This window comes from Manihot esculenta, chromosome 10 (genome assembly GCF_001659605.2).
Source record: "Manihot esculenta cultivar AM560-2 chromosome 10, M.esculenta_v8, whole genome shotgun sequence".
NCBI classification, from domain to species: domain Eukaryota; kingdom Viridiplantae; phylum Streptophyta; class Magnoliopsida; order Malpighiales; family Euphorbiaceae; genus Manihot; species Manihot esculenta.
In genome coordinates, this window is record NC_035170.2 from 3,673,013 (window position 1) to 3,698,726 (window position 25,714).

The window sequence follows — 25,714 nt, forward strand, 5'->3', positions numbered from 1 at the left end:
ATAAAAATAAAAATATATAATATATCATATAAATTAATATAAATTTAATTTTTTTTGAAATGGTATAAATTTAATTAAAATTAATTTAAAAATTACTATCATTACAATAAATTTAAAAATTAAAATTTTTATCTAAAATTAAAAAGTAGACTGGAAAGGACTTTCTCCTTTATTTTTCTTTTTTCTTGTTGTCTGCCGCTGATATTTAATTAGACCTTCCCGCCGATGCACGAGCAGGGTGCGGATTAAGATAACCTACACATCTCCAGCACTCGCGATTTCACCTTCGTCTCCCCTTCCACCTCTGAATCATCTATGGCGATGACCGACGCCCGGACCGTTAAGATTATTCCTCTTCACCACCCTAGTGGGACGTCATCTTCTTCTGTTTCATGTTCTCGGCCTTCTGCTCTTTTCTCTCGGTGGCTAACCAAGATGAAACGTATGTCTTTAGCTCAGTGTATTGAGACGTTCTTGCCTTGCTTCCGTTGGATTAGGACTTATAAATGGCGCGAGCATTTTCAGGTTGATCTCATGGCTGGTAGCACCATCGGTATTATGCTCGTGCCGCAGGTGATTCTAAATCTCTGTTTGTTTGGCTCCCTGGAAAATGAAAAAGAAAATTTCTAGTTGTTATTCTTATTTTTTTTTAAACTCTTGAAAGATGAACAAGTCAACTGGAGCACATGCATGCGCTTACATGTAACTTAAAAATGTTTCCAGTTTAAATTTGTTAACTCTATCGAAGTAATGCTACTGACTTTGGTTTCCAAGTTCGTATGGAAAGTTGTGTTTCCTAATTTCCTCTCTCTCTCTCTCTTTGTCTCTCTCTTTGTCTCTCTCGTCCTCTCTTCACAAATTTTCTTGTAGTTTCTCGGCAACCAAACATAGACGTACAGTGTGGATTGCACGTCTTCAACGCATGTTTTGAACTTGTGTTTAATTTTGTCATGGTTGCGTCAAGCACTCAACTGAAATTGATTGGATTGATTTTTTTTTTTTTTCAAATCTCATCAGGTATCGAATTGGATAATGTATTGCAGCGACGGTTATGAAATTTCTAATTTTCTACTGTTTAGATTTGATGAATTTGTTTTCAAAGTTTTAACTGTTTCATTGTTGACTTTTGGGCTCTTATTAGTTGTGATTACCAAAGTTTACGCCAATCAGAGATTAGAGACCAAATCTCGAAGTTAGGTCGTGTTTCGTTGCCTGGAAATGGGACGTTGGCCAGTGCAATTTCGATCTCCCAGCAACCGAACATTTTGATTTTTTATTGTTGGAATATCTTAAACTGAACAATAACATCTTTTATTCTCGTTAGTTGATATATTATTATTAGCCACTTTAATTCAATTCTCTTAATTTTAATTTAATTGATTTAATCAAAATCAACCGAACATCTTTTAATAATTTTAGTCAATTTATAAAATATTAAATTTAATAATTTATCTGTTAATTTAATAGTTTACTGGCATATGTATTATTATAATTTCTTATATAAATGATTAAAAAAGACTAAATATTTATATTATTTTATATTTTAATTTAAATATTTAAATTTTGAATAAACTGACTCAATATTTATATTTTAATATAATTTTAATTAAATTTTAAAAATTAAAATATAAGAGTTTAAATAAAATGTTAAATATAATATTTTATTATTTTTTAAATATAAACTAATTAATTTCATATATATGAAAAATAATATTAATTCATATTTATTTATAGTTAAATAATATATTTAATTTTAAATATAATATAATAGTAATATAACCGTTAAATATGTAGTCAACAGTTTCAATGATAAATAAATTTTATTTTGTTAAAATAATAAATTTATTATTTTTAATTATTTTACATATATTATTATTTTATATTGAATAACATGCCTTTATTTATAATTATTTTTATAAAATAAAATCGTTGAAAATATAAACTCCATATTTAATCATGAAATTGCTTATTTTTAATTTTAATTTTAAAAATTTAATAAAATTACGTTTATAAAAAAATGTTTGTACCAATTTATCTATAATTTAAATATTTAAATTAAAATATAAAATGCATAAATTTTCAATAATCGATCAATTAAATAATAATACTACACTTAAACTATTAAATCAACTAAATCAAAACTAAAATAATTGAATTAAAATATAAATACGCCCCAAAAGTGGCCTTATTTGACTTTACGTATCAACTAAATCAAAACTAAAATAATTGAATTAAAATGCAAATACGCCGCAAAAGTTGCCTTATTGGATCAATTTGCCTTATTCTTGTTATTACTATTACTCCATAAAGATTAGATATGTTTATTGGTTCTTACTGTTGTGGTATTTGAACAGGCAATGTCTTATGCCAAGTTGGCTGGGCTTCAACCAATTTATGGACTATGTAAGTTTATAAAATTGTTTCAAATCTAAATTTTGTAGATTACCCTTGACATGTCTATTTTTCAAATTCTATCTGCAGGCAAATTTCAGAATCTTTATTGATACGAGTAATATAGAGCTTACTTTGTAAAGTTCTAAATAAAGAAATACCATAAACATAAAAGACTGAAATATTTTATTGCAAATACTGGCTAGAGTACACCCCCATCTTTGATCATTCGTAATTTTTGGTGATACTGTTTGCATCTTACTGAATTACATTATCGAATGACAATGACCTCATTGCATTTTACTTGAATATCACTGTTGCATTATCTTTTTCATACAGTTATCTTGGGTGTTTGTTCTCAGTTTAGAACTCTTCACCACATTGTAATTTAACTCTAGATCTGTTGTACTGGTTTGGCAAGGCAGACTCTGGTTTTGTGCCAGTATTTGTGTATGCCATTTTTGGGTCATCTCGGCAACTGGCAACTGGTCCTGTGGCATTGGTTTCTCTCCTAGTCTCTAACGTCTTAGGTGGAATTGTTGATTCATCTGATGAGTTATACACGGAACTTGCTATACTATTAGCTCTAATGGTTGGAATTCTGGAATGCATCATGGGGCTTTTGAGGTACTGCTGTTTTTAGCATCACACTAATAGTCACAAATTTGTTCCTGCACTGTGATTGCTTTTTGCAAACTGTCTGTGCATATGTTCCTTTTGGACATCCGCTGGGCTTAAAATTTGAAACTTTCAGTTTTGCTGTTGTTGGTTCTAGATGCCTCATTAAGCTGAAATATATAGAATTCATTTTTTAATGTTCATACCTTCATTGCGAAGTTATTCTTTAATTTGATTGACTTGTGAACTCGGAAATGGGATACCAATGCATGTATCATTTTCATTCGCAGGCTTGGATGGCTTATACGCTTCATTAGCCACTCTGTGATTTCTGGCTTCACAACTTCATCGGCCATTGTGATTGCATTATCTCAAGCAAAGCACTTTTTGGGATATGATGTTGTACGGAGCAGCAAGATTGTACCATTAGCAAAGAGCATAATATCTGGAGTGGATAAGGTATGATTGTTCAAACTTTATGGTATAGCTCTACGGAGCGGAGTGAATATTCTTTCACATGTTTGCATTTTCTTATTGATTTATATTCAAAATTCTCTCATGTATTTCCTAAATGGAGTCCTTTTTTTAGTAGGCTTGGTATGAAATTGTTGGTTGATTACATTATTTTGGTTCTGTTGAGTGTAATCTTGTTTATTAGCTTCTTATTTGCTTGTTGGTTTAATAATTTTTAAATTTGTAGAATTCTCATTAAACAATCTTTTTCCCGACGTGCTTGATGGTTTTATGTTGAGCAGCTAGGTAAAATATGTGTTTTTTTTTTGAAAGGTTATAGAGCTCTAATAAACATCAAAACACTTTAGCCCTAATTTTCACTATCTGTAACAAGTCACTGCTTCATTAGAGAGAAAAGTACTTAAAACAAACAAAAGGTGGAGAGCAACCCATTTACTGCTTGTTTGTTAACTGTCCCTTCTCAAGTTAAATTAATCCTTTCATATATTTGGGGTTATCAATATCTATGATAAGACAAGAACTTCCATAAATTTAAAGTTTAAACATCCTAACATCCTTGTTAGGACCTCTGAAAAATTGTTATGCGAGGAAAGCACAAGCAACAGTGGAAACAAAGGGTGTGCCCTTCTGATTCCATCTTTTAAAATGGATGAAGGTAGTCTTTGAATGTAGTTATGCTGGTTTTTGCATGCTCTGATCTGGAGCTTACTTTTGTGGCAACTGCCTATGTTTGATGCCACCTGATAGGCTGATACAATTGCATGGCAGTTGATATCAACAACTTTATATATGTGCAACTAATTACCATATATTAAGTTTACAGACTCAAACTTTATTTTTCATCTGTTCTGTCCTATTTTATTGTGATTTATGAATTACCATGTGATCATGAACTAGTTTTCGTGTTTAATGTGTCAGGTTTGATGCCATAACTCATTTATTCGTTTTTAACCACAGGTGGTATCTTCCTTTTGCAGTTCTCGTGGCCTCCTTTTGTGATGGGATCTAGCATTCTTGCTGTACTTCTGTTCATAAAGCATTTGGTATGATATCAGTTCTTTTTCTCCTCCTTTTTAGTCGTAAAATGTTTATTTTTTAGATCTGTGGTTATGATTTTGTTGTTCCATGTAAAGGGAAAATCAAGAAAGCAATTTGGATTCCTTCGAGCAGCGGGACCCCTCACAGCAGTCATTTTGGGTACAACTTTTGTGAAAATATTTCACCCATCTTCTATTTCTTTGGTGAGAATGATGCAACTGCTAATCATAAGCTATTCCTTTCTAATCTGAGATTTCATACCATGAAATTGCTTTATCTATTTTATGAAGGGAGTCTATAATATCTTTTTAGAGCATTCAAATGTTCGCACAAAAGAGTATGCAGGATAGCAGTAGAAGGGATATACAACTTTTCTGTCTTTCTAAATATATCAATTGTGTGCCTAAAAGTTGCAAGGAACAATCATTTACTCCAATGAAACTTGTCATTTGCAAACACAGGGCAGATTAATCATTGGAAGTGTTAATTTTACACTATTTTTTTTCCAAATTGATCAATCACCTGTTTGCTTCTCGATCAATTGTACTTCTGTTGCATACTTCTTCACAACTTAGCGACGTGAGATACCTTTAGTCTATCTGAAAGGTGTAACTCTTGCTCTGTATTTAATTGCTTAATTTTTGTTTCTTTCTCCATTCTGCAATAATTTTAAGTTTAGGATGCTTGCCTGACCAGTATTTTGGAATTTCCATGGATTGTAGAATCTAATCAACAAAATAACCTGTTATTGCTGAAATTTTCTTTCATCTGTCTGAATTACTGTTCTTTTGTTTATCTGTATAATTTTCAATTCGAAATTTATCTAAATCACAGCAGAGCCAAATGAGAATTTCGGTGTTGTTTTAGGTAGGAGAGATACCCCAGGGTCTCCCAAGGTTCTCTATTCCCAAAGGGTTTGGGTATGCTAAGTCTTTAATCCCCACAGCGATGCTTATTACTGGTGTAGCCATATTGGTAAGTGATGAGGGTCAAATCTACATTTATGCTTCGTGGCCTCATAAATTTTGAGCTGCTCTTCTCATTCTGATCATATTAAACTTTTGACTGTAGGAATCTGTGGGGATTGCAAAGGCTTTAGCAGCAAAGAATGGGTATGAGCTGGATTCAAGTCAGGAGGTATGTTACTATGTTTGCAATGGAAGGTATCTGATGTAGGACCGGTAGAACAATCAAAGGGGAAGATGGAAGAGAAATAAATCTCAAATTTTCTGTTAACTCTCAATCGTCAATTTCAGTAATAGTAAATTCTACTAAAATACCTAAATGTCATAGGTATCAGGAATCCTATCCTGTCATCTGAATATCAATATCTACAAGTTAACTAGGATTAGGAATCCTAAAAAAATATCAACTGGTATCTCCATCTCACAATAGTCGTTTTAGAGAATTTTTTTTGCTCCAAATTATCTGTCTTTGAGAATTTCAAGGTAAGATTAATTTTTATTTTCCATATACACATTTACTAGTCTTTTAAGTCATTTAATATTAATATTTGAAAAAAACATGACCATCTAAAAGGCATTTTAGATAAATTATTGTAAACTTTTCTAAAATTAAGGATATTAATTGGTCTTAATAGTTTGAGTGAATAAACCTTAAATGACAAATACTGTGGGACAGAGGTCCTAGTAACTAGGAATAGGTTGTCAGTATCAACTAGTAACTAGGATTAGAAATCCTAAAACTAGAAAAATACTATTTCCTAATTTCCTTTCTAAAATAAGTAAACCTTAAATCCCTAGCTGAAGGTCATGCTTAATGTCACTGCCAAATGCTAACTAGAGTCTGTGAGCTGCCTCTAGTATCAACTTTCAAATAAGATAATCTTGCCAAATACCAACTAATGTTCATTCTATTTCTATCAACTCACACTTTGTCTATGCAATCAATGGAGTGACTAGTACTAAATAAGGTGCAAAAATGGAAGTAGTTAGGCTGTGGATGAAAGGCAATACAATTTGGTCCTGTCGTAGAAAGATATATATAAATATATGCACAATTTCTTATTATAGAGCTTCTAGAGCAAAATTTGGCACCATCTGGACATGTATATCACCATACATTCCTTCTTTGGATATGCTCATACAGTTGCACAATACAAATTCTGACTTTTTAGTTCTCTTCTAACAGTTGTTGGGTCTTGGTTTAGCAAATATCTTTGGCTCATTCTTCTCAGCATACCCTGCAACAGGTGAGATTTTCAATGAACTGTGAAATTAAATATTGGGTATTAGCATGACAAAAATCATCTTCATCCTTCACGATTTTGTTGGTCATTGGGATTTGTATTACAGCGACAAGCAAAAAAAAAAAAAAAAAATAAAGGGTTTATTTCTCGAACTTTTCTTGCAGGTTCTTTTTCTAGGTCAGCTGTAAGTAATGAAAGTGGGGCAAAAACTGGTTTGTCTGGAATTATTACTGGCATCATCATGGGCTGTGCTCTTCTATTCTTGACTCCATTATTTGAATACATTCCCCTGGTTTGTTTCCATTGCTCATTTTTAGAATTTGAAAATGCTTTAAAAAAGATGGTGATTATTTGGTGTCAAGTTATATCATGCTCCTAATCCAAAGAAATATTTTGGTTCGAAACATGATGTCCTGCAAAAGATCATAGAATTAATGATCTAGGAAGATGGAAACATTAGGAACTTGTAACTGGAGTTACTATTTGATTTCTGATTTCTCCCCCTTTTAAGTCTCTCATTCCAATGGTTGATGGATTTATAACTAACTCTGCCTCTCTCAAAATATAAATCTTTATCTTGCATTTCTTTTTGTTCTTTACAGTGTTCTCTGGCTGCTATAGTAATCTCTGCTGTAATGGGCCTGGTGAGTATGCTAAAGTCAGAATATGAGGACTTCTGTAGTAGATTGCGTTTATCTTATGCTTTCCAAGTGTGTCATGCCATCTTTTTCATATGTTACATTTGCAAAGGCGGAAGAGATATTTGTTTGCTTGTTTATTTACTACTGAGATTAAAATTATTAATTTTTCTACAATTTGACTTTTGTAGCGACATGTTATATTCATTATGCTGATATTTATAACTAATTCTTGCTGGAGTATATTAGTCAATGTTGTAGAGTGTGACTAATTATGTAAAATATAACACATAAATGTGAAATTGAAAGTTAGGGTACTGTTATTTCAGTTTGAACGATGAAGTTCTTGCTGGCCTTTTTTTCAGAAGTTAAGAAGCTTGTAATACAAACCGTATATTAAGAAGTTTTTGGTTTGCACCTCTCTTAACTCAAGACTTCCATGTTTCCTAAGCAACTTACTGGGGTACATTGCATTCAAGAAAAATTAAATGAAGTGTACAAAGATTGTTGTCTAGACCACGTTATGAGTTGGAATGACATAGTTTTTGACTAACAGGTATACAGAAATCGAACCTGTAACCTGATGATGTCTTAACCAAATACAATTTTCTAAACAAATCAAATTATGGAAGAAAAGAATCTCTTTAATTTGTTTTGCTAGTTGATACTCATGCTTATGTTGTGCATTGGTAATTTGGTATCCACAAAGTGAATAGTGCTGATCTAAAATTTCAACTTTATTTTTGTCTCTCTTTATGTTTGCATGTCAGGTGGATTACGAAGAGGCTTTCTTCTTATGGCGTGTAGATAAGAAAGATTTTCTTCTTTGGACCATTACTAGTGCTACAACTTTGTTCCTGGGCATTGAGATTGGTGTCCTTGTTGGGGTAAGTGTTTATAGAAATCAAATATAATTGGATTTGGTGAGTTGCATGTACAATAAATTTAAAGTTTTATGCATTTCTTTTTGGGAGCGCTTGAACTCAAAAGCTAATATGAACGTATATTCTAGGATCCTGAATCTTAACTCTTTGTTAGTCAACTTTGAGACAAAGCTTGATAACAATTAGTCAATTGTGTTGGAAGCATGAATGTTGTTGGAAACATGAATGAAACTCTCTTTTTAACTTTTAAATTGATATGGACTGTAGGTTGGTGCGTCAATTGCTTTTGTTATAAGTGAATCAGCGAATCCACACACTGGTAAGTGGTAATTGTTGTATAATGGTGTTTGCGCGTGTTAGTAACAGGCATGGTTAATTTTTTCCTGTACCCTGGAAGGTTTCTATTCTTTGATCTTCTGTAATTGCTATTATTATCTTTATCATTGTTTTCATCCTCTTGATTTCAGTAATGTTGACTATCTTCATCTTTTCTTTATTAGTTAAATTGAGAAGTTCACTGTTTTCTTCTTTATTACTTTGTATGCTGCAGCTGTATTGGGCCGTCTTCCTGGCACTACTGTTTACAGAAACATCCAACAGTATCCAGAAGCATATACTTATAATGGGATTGTGATGGTTCGCATTGATGCACCAATCTATTTTGCCAATATAAGTTACATAAAGGACAGGTGAAAATAACATGCTTCCCTAAATGAATTCTATACATGGAAACACATATTACCACCATGCATCTTTAAATCTTCATTCATATTATTCAGTCAAGTTGCTTTAATTTTGAGTTGTCAAGGTTTACTTTTTCAGACTAAGGGAGTATGAACTTGGTGTTGACAAATCTACCAGACATGGACCAGAAGTTGAAAGAATTTATTTTGTGATTTTGGAGATGTCACGTAAGTCTTAGTTATCTTATTTTAGTTGCTAGCTCAAGGAAAGCCTGTGTCATGAATTTTCTTTTAGCCTATAGACGGCAAGGAAAAATCAATAGTAAATTCTGCATATTAAAATTTTTAAGTGACATTGGCCATAAAATGTTGTTGTGGCTTTTTTCACCTCAGTTTCAATTTTGGAACGAACATTAGTGATTAGTGTGAATAATCAATATGTCTATCTTGTAAGGAGCTTGAAATAGCTATGTGCATTTAATCAAATGTCAGCTAATGTTTTAAAACAAGCTGGAGTTAGTAAATTAAGTTTCTTCCTTTTCATTTCTTTGTTGGAATTGTGGGGATACAATCATATTGGTTATCAATATGTTTGACAACTGCCTTGCTGGCATTATTCTCAAATCTGAAGTTGAGTACTACTTTTGGAGTGTATTTATGTGAGTGATTCCTGTAGAAGCCCTGTCACCTTTGTTCTTTTTTTATATTCATATGATATTTACTTGGCAGAGAAGATAGGTGCCCCATTTTAAAACTTTTCTACAATTTCTTATAGCTGTTTCAACTCAAAGAAAGTTTCATCTCATCCACTTGCGATGGTTTTAAGTTTCTCTTTCACTCTGAGGTCTATACCAAGCTTTATTAATTGACAAGTCCTTGGAAATTGCTGTATACTCTCCACTAAGTAGTTATCTGAGTCGGAAGGACCCAGCTCGAGAAGCAGATAGAAGTTAAAACTTTCAATTAATAACTTGACCATATAGATTATTTCAACCTTTAGACCCCCCCCCCCCCCCCTTCCCTTTGTCATAGTGTCTTGTTGTCTTTTGCTAGTGCAATCATGTATTCCGCTACATGATGACACTGTGACAGTTGTTTGAATTCACAAGGAATGCATTTGATTTAATCTTGCAATGGCTTCATATGAATGGTACCATGCCTATAATAATCTCAGCATCTTACTTTGCTCAGTTCTCTCAGAAGTTTTGATTTTTAGTTATGCTCTAGATAAATTATACTAATGCCCTCTTGCAATGGTTTCATATGAATGGTACCATACAATTCACCATCTCAGAATGCCCTTTTTGCATAATTTCTCACTGATTACGAGCTACCTTAATTTTAGTGGCTCATTATGATATTTTCATGAAATATTTCTTCCAGTGTTTTGAGTTCATTGATTTTTGGCTCAAAAGATTTATCCAGGATGTTGCTGTAATTTATCAAATCAAAATTTTCATGAAATTGGCCTAGTTTGATATTGGATATGTTTTGATGATGAACTCGACAATCTTGAATGTTCTTCATTCTGCAGCTGTTACCTACATAGACTCCAGTGCTGTTCAAGCGTTGAAAGACTTGCATCAGGAGTATAAATCGCGGGATATTCAGGTTTAGTGCTCATTCTGCTTGAAGTCACATTTTAACTATGAACGTTTGCTTTATACGTATTCATCGAGGATGATCTTCTTGCATGTCACTGGGTTCTTTTGCAGATTGCTATTTCCAATCCCAACCGAGAAGTTTTGTTGACCTTAACAAAAGCTGGGCTTGTACAGCTGATTGGCAAAGAATGGTACTTTGTGAGAATGCATGATGCGGTTCAAGTTTGTCTTCAGCATGTTCGGAGCATTAACCAAGAAACAAAGCACCCGGATCCATTACCTGTCGATGAACCAGATATCTTCCGCAGGCTATTGAACCAAATAGAGGAGGATTTATCAGTTGCAAAGTTGGAGTCAGGTGATATTACCGACTCTCAACTGGAACCACTGTTGTCTCGGTCTCAGAAGTCATGAAAAATTGATTTATAATTTCAGCAATTATACTATTGCCCATTTCATCAAGGCAGTGGCTTATATATGTTGGCAAGGTTTGATTGTTTTCTTCTAAATATTGTCTATTATTGTCACATTTCCTTATAATCCATTGTTGTAATATTTTATTATAATGTATCATTTGATTCTTCAAGCTAGTGGTAAGATTTGTATTGTTGCAGTGTAATACTCTGCTATAAAGTTTGCTTTCTGCAGCAGAAATTGTCTTTTTTTTTTTATTACGATTGAGTACTTTTAACTTCTGTTGAATAAATCTAAGATCAATATAGATAAATCTCATCAATTGTATCTAGTCACTTAATGTTTTTTGCTCACAAATTGAGAACCACCAAACTAAATCCATAGAATGAATTGTATTTTGAGGAGATTCATTTGAACATTTTGTTGTGCAAGTGCAGCCTTTCTTGTCGTCTACACTTGCATAAACAAGTACTTCTAAGATAGAAGTAAGATTACTTAGTTGAGACAATTTATGCATATGGTTTATGGACTTATGGGCTGTAAATTTTACATAATAAAAAAAAGACTTCTCTCCCTAAGTTTCCTCGTCAAATATCAGAGCTCCTTTGGGGTTTCGTCCCTTTTTTATGCTGGCTTGGTCGTGGCTGATGGGGCAGGGGAACTCCTCCCTTCCCTGCCTTGTTATGGGTTGCTCTCCTCCATGCGGGTGGGCTTTTTTCTTTTCCGCTTTTGTTGGGTTTTGAATAGATCTATGCTGAGATTGGAGAAAGAATTTGTGTGATCTGTTGGTATTTTTTTTTTTTAATCTTTGTTTTCTCGTATTGCTTGGTACAAAATTGCGTTCTTCATTTACCGCCAAGTCTCAGTAATGGAGTGTTAGTCTCTAGAGGAGAACCCGCGCAAACTACAGATTCCAAAAGGCGCGAATGGGTCACCAAATAGAGTCCCACCTTCGCCCTTATTGGTGCCTTAAATTTGCCGCTCTCTCATCGGCTCCTAGTTATCTCCTCTTATCTGGTTGAAACTTCCTCTTTCCTGTCATTGTCTTTGTTGAGCTGTCACCGACTGTGCTAGCAGCAGAGACACAGAGTTGAATTATTGATTTTTTTTTTTCCAGTGACCTATTTGTTTCTGTTGAACGTATTTTTAAACTTTGATCATTTTTTATATGAATATAATCTTTAACTTGAAATCAATAAGACAAATCTTATATTTTAATTTACAGATTACTTAATTTATGAATAATAAATTAGAATAAATTAAATATTGTAGAAAGTATATAAAATTATTTATGTGATTAAAAATATATATTTAGACGATAAATTGCGATAATTTATGAATAATTTTATAATTTTATGGTAAAATAAAATATATTTATTTTTTTTATATTTTATTATTTATTTAAATATGATATATGTTGATAAAAAAACTTTTATTTTTCATGTCCTTCCTTCTGCTGTGTATCAATAGAATTAAAACCCAATAGTATCTCCTTGCCTTTTTATGGCTTGAATGAATTTTATTTACCTGTATTGAAAAAAAAAAGTTCCATGAGTATGGATTGTAAGATCATGCATATTTTAATTATTAATTTTGCAGCATCAGGACTTCACATAATCATTTTCTTGTAGGATGTGAAACCCTTTAGGCTTTGTTTTGTCCCACATCGGAAATTTGAAGAAAGCCTGTCTGACGAAAAGGCTATAAATAAAATTTTTGCAGCATAAAGCAAACTGCCTTAAACTAATGAGTAAGGAAAACAAAGCGAGCGGTGAGAGCCGCTCGCCGCGCCACTAAATCAATTGTGCGCATGAATTTGTGGAGGGGTTATAGGCTGGCCGAGCGTTGACGCTGCTTACTTTGCAGAACTCGCTTGAGCGGGCCTCCCTTTTGGACCCACCCCCTTAAACAGTCCAAATCTAAACCGTTATGATATCACCTGGACATTTAGACGAACAGAAACGGGGTGCCAAAGGCGATGGGGTGTGAACGTAGTTATGATTGAAAGAAGGAAATTAGCCGACGAGATTTATTTAGATTTCAGGCCTGGGCTTTTTATCAAAGCAGAAGATGGGCGGGCGTGAAGTAACACGATTATGATTGAGGAAATCCTTGATTGCTTTTGTTCTGCAGATGGGACAAAACAGAGCATTGATTGCTTTTGTTTCGCAGATGGGACAAAGCAGAAAACATTGATTGCTTTTCAATCAACTAAACATTTGTGCTTTTTCTTAATCAAATAGCATTTCTTAATCAGATACGAAGTTCAATCAAGAATCAAACTATGTAAACGAACCATTGCGCTAATATGGATGATCAAGTGTCAAGTGAGGATGAAAATCTAAGGGAATCTCAAACTGATGGAATTTGTCTGTACTGGATTTAGATATTTGTCAATTTTGTAGCATATAAGATATCTCATTGTTTTGGGAGTGTCAATGCATGATTTGAATGAGGGGACACTATTTCCATGTACTCTCAGCAATATTCTATAGTTTTCCCAATATAAATTTCTCCCTTGTTAGGGAAGCATGGGTGTTTCTTTGCTTCGTTTGTTCTGTGAAAATGTTTGTTTTTAAAGCTTTCATTTTTCATTTTTCACTTTTCACGTTTGTCTATTTTGTTCAAATCGAAGTGTTTGTAGCATTGTTTTAGGAGTGCCAATAACTCTGGTTGAAGTAATTTTGTAAGATCAATGTAAATCCCTCTTTTGTTAGGCAATTAGAATCGTCTCCTTTGCTCCGTTTGTTTTGCAAAAATGTTTATATTCAAAATCTACTTAAAACGGCTAGTTATTTTTCATTTTTTTACATTAGTAAAAAGGATGAAACCCATACAAAAATGATTTATTGTGCCCATTAGGTTAAGAATCACTGCATATCATTTGTAGCTGTCATTGGCAGCAGCTAGCCATTAAGGGTAACTACAATTCTAGTTTCTTTTTCTGGGTGATATAATTCTAAAAATTGAGGTCCTTATGATTGTTTTATAAAAGATTTTCTTTTGTTTTAAAAAAATAATTTTCACAACATTGTTTTGAGCTTAGATTGCAATTGACTTGGCCCTGCGATCTTGGCTAAGGCTATCTATGCATCATACATGTAGAACTGCAGAATGCAGAAGGATGATTAAAATTGCCTAGCAATAGTTCTTCTCTCTTAGTGAAGATTATTTTTTATTATGTGAAACTTTGAAAGCCATAAGAAACATTTTATAAATTATTTTCTTTCTAAGTAGAAAACAAATGTAGAGAAATATACATGTAGGAAAGGAGATGCACCGTGTAATCAAGACAGCAGCCTGCTTCAATCTTCTAACAAATGGTAGGACTCAAGAAATATCAGCAATTACTTATACACCTGTACTGCTTCAGAAACTTCCATTCCAGCTCCTGCCATATTCCGTTTCCACCTCCTGCGATAATAAACTCTCAAAGAATCCGGGCATTGTTGAACTGGACCTGCATCAGCATTGCTAACACAGAGGTTGATAACTGGTTAAAACTTTTAAGAGAGGAAGGGTCAGAGCATGTATGTAATGCTTTTTCCTAGAATCAATAACGCAAAGCTACTATATGTGGAGATGGACTAGAAAATATGCATATTTTCATGTCTAGAAATCAATGATCCTGAATCCCCTTTGTGGAATTGGTCTAGATGTGCAGGGGAACCTGAAATTACAAAACTAATCCTTGTAATTACAATTTCCTAACCCCTCTAGGCATGAAATCCCCTTTTATTTGGATCTCAATCCATAATACATCTCTTTGCCATTCAATCTATTAAGAATGATTTCTAGATTTTGAGAATTATTTTATAAGAAAACGTTGTTGCTTTACCTTCTGAGGATTTGTTTCCCTCTGCTATCTTGGTTCTACATCAATTGGCTTCTTGTGTGCAACTTAATATTCTGCTACAGTTTTTTCTTTTTGGGGTATTATTTCTGCTACAGGTTTTAGATAAGGAGTCAGGATTCCCTTATCTACCTTATGTGGATCTTATGCCTTTCTCGATCTTGTTCTTATGTTATACAGATTTAAGGAATTAGAACTGGGATGGTAAGGGCGACAACACAAAACTGACTTTCTACAATTCCCAAAAACAGAAACTTCTTTTGAGTTTTAAATCATGTAGTTTGAAATTCCATGGTGCACTCCACAGATTTAGTCAATTTCTCACCAATTAAATGGCAAAGTAGTGCTGTGCATCTGAAATTTTCCTCCCAAGTTGCAGAAAAATTGATAACTAAGAAATAACTCTCATCAGAGTTGACAAATGAGTTACTTATGAGATTACAGAAATCTGAACGTTGTGTTTATTTTTGTTACTTTCTTCTGTATATAATCCTTGCCTCTAAATAAATAAAATTCTAAATATTAATAATTTCTGCATTTGATTTATCATTTTGCGAGAATATCACATCTTTGGTGTTGATTGAGCTGACTCAGGTTGACGGAGACATGGTTCTAGCCAGCCAACTTAGTGCACGATTGGTGACCGTATGTTAACTGTTTGTGTGCTCTTGAGAGCAATATCAATAATGGATCTTTCTGTGGCGTTTGCTTGTCATTTTCTGTCTTGTAGTGGTTTGTTTGATGCGGCAAACAATTTAGAAATCACCGGCCAGGGGCTAGGTAGGAGACAAAAATACTAGGCTTAAAAACTTTTAATCAATGGGGATGAAAATTTACTCTTACTTCCCACCAAAGCCAATCAATTTATGACACATCATCAGGCTCAATCTACAACCATATCAGATTATGGCTATTGTTTTCTGCTGACTTGGAAAAACAGGCTCAAATAGAAGCATCGTTCTTGAAAGGTGTACTGCATGATGTAATGCGTCAACCCACATTCTGTGATTGTTGGTGACCCTTCAAGGTGAACCACAGATGAAAAATTGTTACTTGGAGATTTGCGAAAGAGGAATGATAAATAAAAAATATCGTAAATATTCTATATGGCTTTTTACAGATATGGAAGTCAAGATCTCAGTTGAGAGAATGCTTATTTGAAGGAAAATATCTTGGAGAAGCAAGGCAGGCAAATGGAATTGATTGGTGGGATTAAGGCTTTGTTGTGGTTGTTGAGGAATATTTTGATGGCACTAGAAGAGAGAAGACAAACCTGTCAAGAACCACTAGAGAATGTTCATGCATTTAACCAAGAAACTATATTTTCAAGACTCTTTCTACTGATCATAGATAACTGGATCATATTATTTTCATGATACACTAGAAGGAAAAAAAAAAATCTTCCCTTGGTTTCTAATTCATGCTCTACTGTGACTATGTTCTTATACTATAACCTTTTTGTGTAAGTTATTTGCAAAACAGGTGGAGCTGCAAAGCTTTAGGGATAATATACATCTTTCCTGGGCTAGAGAATGTATCTGTACTGCTATCAGAGTAGCAGATACAATTGAAATTTATAGAAGGATACAGTGATCAAAAGCTAGACAACGAAGAACCCAAAGTGGGTAAATATCTCTATAAAGGCGGCGTCGTTTGCTGAAACAAGAAATTGGTGAAATCCGCCGCAATTCAAACTGGCATCTTGGCAGGTTGGCTAGGCTGTGCCACTAGTTGTTCAATGTCACGATCAATGGTATGGCCATTTTGTTGGATTAATTTGCTTCCTTTTAATTCCAGATGCATTCTCAATTCCATCTATTAAGAGTAATCATACTGTCATGTCAATAAGAAAATTACAATAGCTGAATCATCATCATTTGTCAGAATATGGGCAATAGGGGATGCTGGGTAATGATACAAGTTGCCTAAAATTTAGGAGTTTAGATTCTAACTCTTCTTTAAAAGTTTCCAATGTATAACAAGTGATCACTTTTAATACTTTGCAAGAAAAGTTGGCTTTTTTTATTTGTTAATCTTTGATAAATATGATTAGCAGAATTCTATATTAGTCATTGAAGCTGCAGAGGGTTGGATGATCTAGTTCTGTATGCTGGTACAATGATTGAATTATTTAAGGTTCCTCAGACATTTTCACCTGGATGAGCTTATAAAACATTATGTTGATACCTGTTGTGAGGAAGGGGCAGCAATAGGCTGGATAGGAAGGGGATCATTTTCCTACTGTTAGAGGATGCCATCTAGGAGTAGTGATTTGTCTTTTTTAGAGTATTTCTGATGGAAGGACCCACTATTCACGTGGAGAGGGGATGTCTAATGGTAATCCCATAAGACATAGGAATGGTCATTTAGAAATCTCCAATCTTCTCCCAACCAATTATCATCTATCTCCCACGTGGGACTCCTGGACCCATCACCAGCATCCCCCCTCCCCCACTCTCTCTTCCCTTTTAGGTTCTTTATCTTACCCTTCCACATCACTCTTGCATATGATCATGATATCGTAATATTGCACCAACTGTATATATTCTCCAAGGATATGTAATTTCATTCTCCCTGTTAAAATTTCATAACAAGCGATAACATAGTTGTGTTTTTCTTTGGATCATGGGGGACTCTTCTGCTTCATACATACACATGGTTAGTCTTTAAAGAATTTTTCTTGATTGATTTTATTTGATTTTTGATTAGGCATGATCATACTGGGCTTCTGTTTTCTGTATGATGGCTATGATTATGACTTGTTTTATAGGTGCAGCATCTTATAGAGAAGTGTCTGATCTTTCGCATGACAAAAGAGGAATGCATGGAAGCCCTCTCGAAACATGCAAGCATAGAACCTGTCATCACCTCTACAGGTTCATTTCCCTTTTACTCCGATTCTCAAATCCTTGACTTTGCAAGATCCTAGTTATTTATTCAAAAAAAAGGGTCGACATTTTGATATTCCACATTGATAAGATATATTTCTGTGCACATTCATCACCATATTGAACTTTATACGGGTAATATGAATAGTAGGATCACAGATAAGCTGTTCTAAAAGAAGTTTGGGTTGAAAAATCAACATGTTCTTGCATAGGTCTGACCTAGTTTTAGCTATTTCATCAATGATCTCTTACGAATTCTGGGTAATACGATCTCTATAGTGTCTGGTCAATCATGGATACTCCTTACTGTAAATGAAATTCCTTATACTTTAACTTCGAAACAAGATTGAACTTGATCTGTTTTACCTCACAATCTTTTTTTTCTTAACTTCAAAAAAAAAAACTTTGTATAGTTGTAAGCTGCTCTCTCTCTTAGCTTCAGTAGCTTGGTTTTACCCTTTAAATCCAATATCCAGTATAAAACAAGGTTCAAAACTTGGCATTTCTTGCACAAGCAATCACTGAAGTATTTGGTTATCACACATGCTGAAAGGCAACTTTGAGCAGCTTTGTTTTGTCTTACTTCTCTTTTCTCTTACTTGAAAGCTTAAAAAATACATGGGGAGATGACACGTAGGCTCCGTTTATTCGTAGAAAATAATTTATACTTAAAAAATATGTATAAATGCAGTGTGGAATGAATTGGAGAAAGAGAACAAGGAATTCTTCAAGGCATACGCTCAATACAAAAGCAAAGATGATCGGATGTCTGAGGAGGAAACTAGTCAAATAATCCAGAAAATGATGTCGGAATCCTCTAAAGCTACCGATGACTAAACGTTATGATGCTATGCGAAAATGATATGCACTCTCTCTCTCTCTCTATCTATCTCTATCTCTTGTACTGGTTGGTAGTTTTGGCTTTCCCTTCCAATTCTAATCCTGCCAAAAAGGACTAGCATATGTACATACGAAACTACACTACGGAAGGGTAAATTATAAGCTGAATCCGATGCATGCTAAAATAATGGATATAATGTTCCTTATTTAGTATAAAAAATCCCATGTTACCAATCACAGAATGACACATACATTGTGTTGGAAAAATTTCATGCATGTCTTGTAAACTTTGAATGATGTAATTTGACACGGTGGATTATGCATATCGATTCTAGTGGTTGTACGAGAGAAGGTTCTGGAGTTTTATACTTTAACACGGTAATTTCACGTCGCCAAATTGTGAGCCTATAAAAATTTTGACATTTAATAAAATACATTTTTTTTAAAAAATTGCTTTGCAGTGTTTTTGTTTTTAGAATTTTTTTTTTAAAATTTTATTAAGATCTATCTATATATATATATAATTTTTAATATATTTTATTTTTTAAATTAAAATTAAAAATGAAAAATAAATTATCTTAAAAAATATTTTTTTATAAAAAATATTTTTTAAATATAAATTATTTTTTACGAACAAAGATGAAAACTAAATCCTACCTAAGCTAAAAAAATAAGTTAAAATAGGGTAGGGACAGGACTATACTATACTATACTACAGCAGCCGAGGTCACAGTCAGGTTTGTTATGAAAGGAATGTTATTGTCAGAAGCTTGCTCCAAGGGCCAGTAGTCTGATATCAGTTATTGTTGCCCTTTCTCTCATCAGCCCATTTTTTTATATATATGAGATAGTATGCAATTGTTCACGACATTGTAGTAGAGAAGGAATTATAAAAGATAAAAATATCAAAATTTATTTTTTGTCAAACTTTATCCTTCAATTATTATAAAAATATTAAATAAAATTAAATAGATTAAGTAAATGTTAACTTACATTTTAATTAAGAATAGTAATTATTTTCATTTTGTTACTCCACCATTCCTGAAAATCCAGAGTTCCTGTCACCAATAAACTGGTCGGAAGAAGCTCCATTTTTAAAAACCAAACTAACTGAATATCAGGGGAGATAAAACCAGACGGCAAGCCAGCAACAACATACTTAAGAAAACGACATTAAACATCCAAGAAAACTACATGCAATACCGGAGCATGAGGGAACAATGAGACTAGATTCCAAACAAAAGTAGAAGGGGACTTCTACCATCAAACTCTTAACACCCATCATTGTCCGAATCGATGAAGGGGAACCCAGAGAAAAAGAGGCCAACAATAGGGAGGAAGCTTTCAAGGATTCTCCCATCTCCATCGCCGGACGGACTGACGTCTTAAGCGAAAAATTGAAGGTTCCACAAGGAAAAAAAAACTCAACATGCAGATACGGAGGCCGAAAGGTAAGAATGCCTTCTTCATTATCACCCATTGTGCGACAGCGAATATACATTTCCGACTTTGAATTTTATTTAAAATACTTCATATTACTTTAAACTTTATTTGATGATACATATAAAGTATTCAAAAATTATAATTAAAATAAAAATAAAAAAAAAGACGCAGCCATCGATTGATTTTAGGCTGGAATCACAGGTTCGTAAGCATTTCGATTCAAAATGGTTATTATTTGGGTTCCTTAATGAACCCCAACTGATCCATGTGTTTTTATTTTTCTCTGGAGAACTATAGACTGTTGCCTCAGCAACATGGACAACAACCATTCTTCAACAAGACTTGCATAACTACTAGCAAAAGAAAAAATAAGAAGCAAAGGCCAGTTATTGCAAATTAGTATTATAGCAAAAACTACTTTAGTTGATTATTTTGATTACAGAAAGCAACAGACCACCAGAATACATATGTCTGTTCTAAATGTCTGAACTGATACATAGTTCTGGAGTCTCAACTGCATTTCATGCCAAGAGTTTCACCATTATTCATAACTTACAATTTCTTCATGCATTGACCTTAGGCTCCCACCCTAAAATCACATGTTCCTTTGCAGCCTTTGTCTTCTGAAATGATTCCCTGGAGAAGAGCAACTGCAAACAACATTTCAGATTTCTATCATTTTCAATTCCAACTTACAAGTTCTGAACCTGTAACCCTTCATACGCAAAGAGTATTACGTGATTCAAAATGCACATCCCAATAGGCGCGTGCACATGCACAAGGTTTGATTCCAAGATATAGCTAAAAATTCATCTATAATGTAATTTAACACAGTATTCAACGCAGCGACCTGTTTCTCATTATATATCAATCACTCAACTGCGAGGAAAATAGTAATCCAATGGTGAAATAGTGAAACCAACTAGCCATATTTCACATTAATTGGACCTTATTTAAGAAATACAAGCCATTATCTCCATTCATGTTTAACTACCAATTTTTGCATTTGATGCGCAGGGTACATTAGAAAAGGGTATAAACTATAAAGTATATAGACATACCATCACTGCATCACTAGTTTTTCATAATCTACGAGACAAATTTAAGGAAGTAAAATCCCACAGGACGCATTTCAAGGAGCATTGCTCAAGGTCTCCCCATAAGACAATGACATCAAGTAATAGGCAATGCAAGAAATAATCAAACTTGGGATGTCTACCTAGTGGGGTTGACACTCCAAGGAATTATCAGTCCTTTAGAAAAGCAAATTCCAAGAATAGCTTAGCAAGGCAATTGTGGATCATAAGTGATAACACCCCATTGACAAGCAACAAATTTCCAAACAAACTAGAACATTAGCATAGAAATTGCACCTACTGCATATTCTCCTGTCAATAGATAATAAAATAAAATGCCTCCATTGGACCAATTGATACATGTTCCTAAAAGTTGACTGCAAGCTTTAACAACAAAAACTATTCAACTTGATGGCCTAACTTCATCAAACCAATACACTAAAATGTTCGTCAGATTGCCATTTGCAAAGGAATAAATACAGCAAGCAGAATCAACACTTGCCAAAACTGAATTATACCTATTTGTAGAACCATTCAATTTGTTTTAATGAAAATCAGCAACAAATATATATATATATATATATATAACAACTTATGTGACAACAGCCACATACCTCCATGTACTTGTGGACGTGAGGCAAGTTTTCAGGGACCTTCCACTTCTTAAAATGGCCAAGAGCAATCTCAAGATGGTACAACTTTGGTGCCAAGCTCAAGTCTACAGCAGTGATCTTTTCCCCAGCAATAAATGGACCCTGATTCAGTGCTCCAACAAATCAATCTTTATTTCCTTAACAAAAGATACACAAGGATCAAATTCATCTATTAATTTTATGTTTGTGTTTCAAGTTTATTTATACATGTGCCTTAAGATGCTCTTCCAATGCCTCCAATTCCCCGAGCAAAGCCTGTTCAGATCCATCATTGGCATCCTTGCTCTTCAAGAATTTGACAAAAGATGGGAATATCTTTGAACCTCTGCAGTCTCACATAACAGATGGATTGAAAACTTAAGGATACAGGGAAACCTTAAATTCAAAGTAATTGCAACTACATATGCACATATACAAATATGAAATTAGCAAAGATAAACATCTATTTGTTTCACATAAGGCATGTCCTAATAAAATCTCGCATACAAAGATAGAGAGGTAGAGAAGTTCTTCATATTTAACTTTTATTCTCCAGGTAACAAGATAGTTTCTTCAAGGTTTGTGAGAAAATGGTAATCGATATAGAAAGAACCACATAATTAAGCAAATAATAAGAAACAGATCCACATATTAAAATTAGTAAAATAAATTTTAGAAACAATAAGATTATCATAATCTCTATCTCATCATTTCATAATCGATATAGAAAGAACCACATAATTAAGCAAATAATAAGAAACAGATCCACATATTAAAATTAGTAAAATAAATTTTAGAAACAACAAGATTATCATAATCTCCATCTCATCATTTCATCAAGGAAAATCACTTTCACATTTTACTGCCTGCAACTAAATCAGCATACCAACAATAGGAAAACGGAACAAAATCCAACCCCTCAGCAGATTACCACATCAAACAAATAGAGAGATAAAATGTGCCAGGATAGATTCAGGACGCTTACACAGAAGCATATTCAGGCGGGGTGACAAGAGATGGCTCAGGGTACTTCTCCTCTAAAGTCCCAACAATCACATCAGAGTCTGGAACCCATTTGTCATCAAATTTCACCACTGGCACCTTCCCTTCAGGGCTTATTTCCAAAAACCTATCAAAACAACAGCACCCATCTACTAATGAATCATACATACAAAAGCCTCAAACAGTACCTATATTTTAAACGAGTCTATTTAATGTGTGCACTTTTTTCACCTTGTTTTTTGTAATAATCTAGGATTTGATCTTCACTACTTTTGTTAAAATAGATTAAGAATTTACTTAAACAGTGATTCTCAATTGAAAAGGAAAAAAGAAAAACATTTCACTTTTCCCCCTAAACTGGGAGAACTGAGGTGAGGAGTGACGTTTCCCCCTAAAGAGAACCACCAAAACAAGTTGCTTGCTTGGTTCCCCCAACAGTTGACCATCAACACTTCAATTTCAAAAATTTTAGAATATATGAACAGAACAGCCGCGTAAATGGACTCAAAGTGTACACGCAAGCAAACACAACCCAATTGCATATAAAGATAAAAGTCATAAAATTAAAAACCATTTGCACAAACTCTACAAATAAACTACTAAACGCACACAAAACAAGCATCGATTAAGATTTTTTTTCTTTTCAAGGCTCAACGATTAGCTGATTCTGATACCATTGAGGCTTATCACTGAGATTGATCAGGTGCAACTTGTAGGAAAGTTTCTTCTCTTCCAAAGTCAAGAGAGCCCTTTGGGAAAATGGGCCTGAAAAAACACAAGACCGAAAGATCGAATAAGCCAATTTCGATCAAAGTCCATGTAAATAATCGCACTCATCGACAGCATATATATAAATAAAAACAAAGGAAGATAGAGCATACAGTCTCCTATAACATCAGGAGCACCGACAGCTGCCTTGACACAGATCTCCAAAGCCATTTTCTTGGGAAAATTTGCAGGACCTTGCAATCGGGAATGAAATGAAGCAGAGTAAAAGGAGCAGTGAAGGCCTTATTTATTATTTTCTTTTTAGTTACTTGAACCGGACTGGGCCAGTTAGATATTGACACATCCATCGTTCTCGGATTGTTAAAGACATCCAGAAAGTTCTCACGTTTTATTTCTCAAAGCCTTTTTAACTTCTTCTGAAATTTTTCTCCCCTCGAAACGAATCCTGTCCACCCGAGCCAAATTTTAAAAAGTTAAAAAGTTTAATAAGCTCGAGTAGTAATTAAATTTTATTCATTTTGAATTAAAATTTATATATTATAAAATTTAAATTTAATTTATTTAGTAAATGAGTTTGGATGAGTTTAATTTTTATTGAGTTGCGTTAGTTTTTATTGAATTTAATTTTAAATAATTTATTATTAATTTAATTTATTTATATATAATAAATTTTAATTTAAAATTAATAAATTTAAAATTAAAATAATTTTAATTAAATAAATATATTTATAAATTAACTCATAAATTTATAAAAATGAGTTTTTAAATTTTAATGATTTGAATATATACAAATTTAATAGTGTAATTAAATTATATAGAATTGAATTTTAAAAAATTTAGGTTCAACTCATGAAAATATATATAGGATTTAAATTTATTTTTTTTATGATAATAATTTCAATTTACCTTAACGAGACTGTTTATAAGTCTATTTATGAATCTGTTTATGAACTAAAAAATGAGCCGAACTCACGAGTCTTAACAAGTCAAATATTATGGAGTTCAAGTTTGCCTCATTTACCAAACGAGCCAAAAAATTAAGTTCGAATTTGGCTCGTTTAAAAATTAAGTTGAGTTCGATCGAATTTTTATTGAATCTAATATCGAATAGTTCATGAATAATTTGATTCATTTACTATGAACAAATTACATGGAACTTCCTAATGTTTTACAAAATTTATAGATTAATTTTTATTAAATTTTCAGTAATAAATTAATTTTTATGATTTTATTTTTATTTAATAAAATCATAAAAAATATATATTTTCGGTTAATTAATAAATAAAAATTAAATATTTTTAAATGATTAAAATACTTCTTTAAGTATTTTTAAATAAATATCTCCCTAAATAATTAATATTTTTTATAATAAAAAATAATTTTTATCTACTATTTTAATAATAAAAATTTTACTATTTTAATTTTAAAAAGGATAAATTTATAGATTTTATTCATTATTTTCTTTTATTCTTTATCATAATAAATAATTTTAATTTTTAAAACATAAAATTTAATATTTTGTAATATACAAATTTTTATACTTATAAAAAGTAAATTTAGATAGATTTTAATTACAATATGCAAATATAAAAATTAATTTTTAATTTTCAATTAAGTATAAAAATCTTTATATTTATATAAATCAATTTAAACGGACTCCAATTATGATAGGTAAATATAAGAATTAAATTTTAATTTTTATAGCTAGAGAACATAAATTTGATTTTTAAGAAAAATTAAAATTATTAATTTTAACTTTTAATTTTTAATTTTTATACTTATAAAATATTTATTTTTATATTTTAAAAATTAAAATTATTTATTATAATAATAAATAAAAAATAATGGATGAAACCATAAGTTCATTCCTCTTCAAAAATTCAAATGCTAACCTTCTAATATTTTTCATTACTAAAATATAAATAAAATAATTTCTTATTATAAAAAAATTAACCATTTAAAGGGATATTTTAGAAGAATATTTTAGTCATTTAAAGATATTTAATTCTTATTCAATGGTCAATTAATAATAAATATTTTTTTATATACGAAATGATTATTTTATTAAACGAAAATTAAAATTTTTTTTAAATGAAAATTAAAATTAAAAAAATTAGAATTTGAGATTTCTCAAATCTATTTAAATATATTTGTTTAAATGTAATTATTATTAAATTAAATTTGTAAATGAAAACGAAAATTAAATTTAAAAATTAATTTATTACTAAAAATTTAATGAAAAATTACTCTGTAAATTTTATCAAATCTCAAAAATATTCCTACAAATTAACTTTTATT

General features: G+C 32.4%; 3 protein-coding genes and 1 non-coding gene across 7 annotated transcripts; 3 read left to right on the top strand and 1 right to left on the bottom strand.

Moving 5' to 3' along the window:
* The first annotated feature begins 213 nt into the window (after positions 1-213).
* Positions 214-11,212, top strand: LOC110624487 (sulfate transporter 4.1, chloroplastic). The gene is made up of 17 exons (XM_021769666.2): positions 214-573; positions 2,355-2,403; positions 2,817-3,018; positions 3,300-3,468; positions 4,461-4,526; positions 4,617-4,724; positions 5,389-5,496; positions 5,593-5,658; positions 6,673-6,733; positions 6,895-7,022; positions 7,333-7,374; positions 8,139-8,255; positions 8,520-8,571; positions 8,803-8,941; positions 9,075-9,163; positions 10,470-10,546; positions 10,651-11,212. Exons 1-17 carry the CDS (start codon positions 316-318, stop codon positions 10,951-10,953), a joined length of 2,034 nt encoding a protein of 677 aa, XP_021625358.1. The 5' UTR covers positions 214-315; the 3' UTR covers positions 10,954-11,212.
* Positions 11,213-12,686: 1,474 nt separating this feature from the next.
* On the top strand, positions 12,687-12,843 carry LOC122724964. Its single transcript, XR_006352414.1, has one exon. It is a non-coding gene; the product is annotated as a U12 minor spliceosomal RNA (small nuclear RNA).
* Positions 12,844-15,771: 2,928 nt separating this feature from the next.
* LOC110624596 lies at positions 15,772-18,877 on the top strand. 4 transcript variants are annotated; one of them, XM_021769800.2, is made up of 3 exons: positions 15,772-16,559; positions 17,577-17,682; positions 18,386-18,877. In XM_021769800.2, the coding sequence occupies exons 1-3, from the start codon at positions 16,545-16,547 to the stop codon at positions 18,529-18,531; spliced, it is 267 nt and encodes an 88-aa protein (XP_021625492.1). In that variant the 5' UTR covers positions 15,772-16,544; the 3' UTR covers positions 18,532-18,877. The 4 variants fall into 4 exon arrangements, with proteins under 4 accessions (XP_021625492.1, XP_021625493.1, XP_021625490.1 ...); XM_021769801.2 differs by having other exon boundaries at positions 15,773-16,559; positions 17,583-17,682; XM_021769798.2 differs by lacking the exon at positions 15,772-16,559 and adding an exon at positions 16,566-17,464.
* Positions 18,878-20,379: 1,502 nt separating this feature from the next.
* Positions 20,380-23,728, bottom strand: LOC110623873 (glutathione S-transferase DHAR2). The gene is made up of 6 exons (XM_021768881.2): positions 23,569-23,728; positions 23,362-23,452; positions 22,671-22,814; positions 21,914-22,031; positions 21,668-21,808; positions 20,380-20,627 (listed from the first exon to the last, which is right to left on the bottom strand). Exons 1-6 carry the CDS (start codon positions 23,624-23,626, stop codon positions 20,541-20,543), a joined length of 639 nt encoding a protein of 212 aa, XP_021624573.1. The 5' UTR covers positions 23,627-23,728; the 3' UTR covers positions 20,380-20,540.
* Positions 23,729-25,714: the final 1,986 nt, after the last annotated feature.

Bases quoted from the DNA above. Each gene is read 5' to 3' on its own strand.
- LOC110624487 (XM_021769666.2), top strand. From the start codon at position 316: ATGGCGATGACCGACGCCCGGACCGTTAAGATTATTCCTCTTCACCAC. The intron at 6,734-6,894 runs GTGAGATTTTCA...CTTTTCTTGCAG, and splicing joins CTCAGCATACCCTGCAACAG to GTTCTTTTTCTAGGTCAGCT. The intron at 8,572-8,802 runs GTAAGTGGTAAT...TGTATGCTGCAG, and splicing joins ATCAGCGAATCCACACACTG to CTGTATTGGGCCGTCTTCCT.
- LOC110624596 (XM_021769798.2), top strand. From the start codon at position 17,432: ATGGGGGACTCTTCTGCTTCATACATACACATG. The intron at 17,465-17,576 runs GTTAGTCTTTAA...CTTGTTTTATAG, and splicing joins CTGCTTCATACATACACATG to GTGCAGCATCTTATAGAGAA. The intron at 17,683-18,385 runs GTTCATTTCCCT...GTATAAATGCAG, and splicing joins ACCTGTCATCACCTCTACAG to TGTGGAATGAATTGGAGAAA.
- LOC110623873 (XM_021768881.2), bottom strand. From the start codon at position 23,626: ATGGCTTTGGAGATCTGTGTCAAGGCAGCTGTCGGTGCTCCTGATGTT. The intron at 21,809-21,913 runs GTATAAATAAAC...GCACTGAATCAG, and splicing joins AAGAGCATCTTAAGGCACAT to GGTCCATTTATTGCTGGGGA. The intron at 20,628-21,667 runs GTATGTGGCTGT...TGTTGTTTGCAG, and splicing joins ACGTCCACAAGTACATGGAG to TTGCTCTTCTCCAGGGAATC.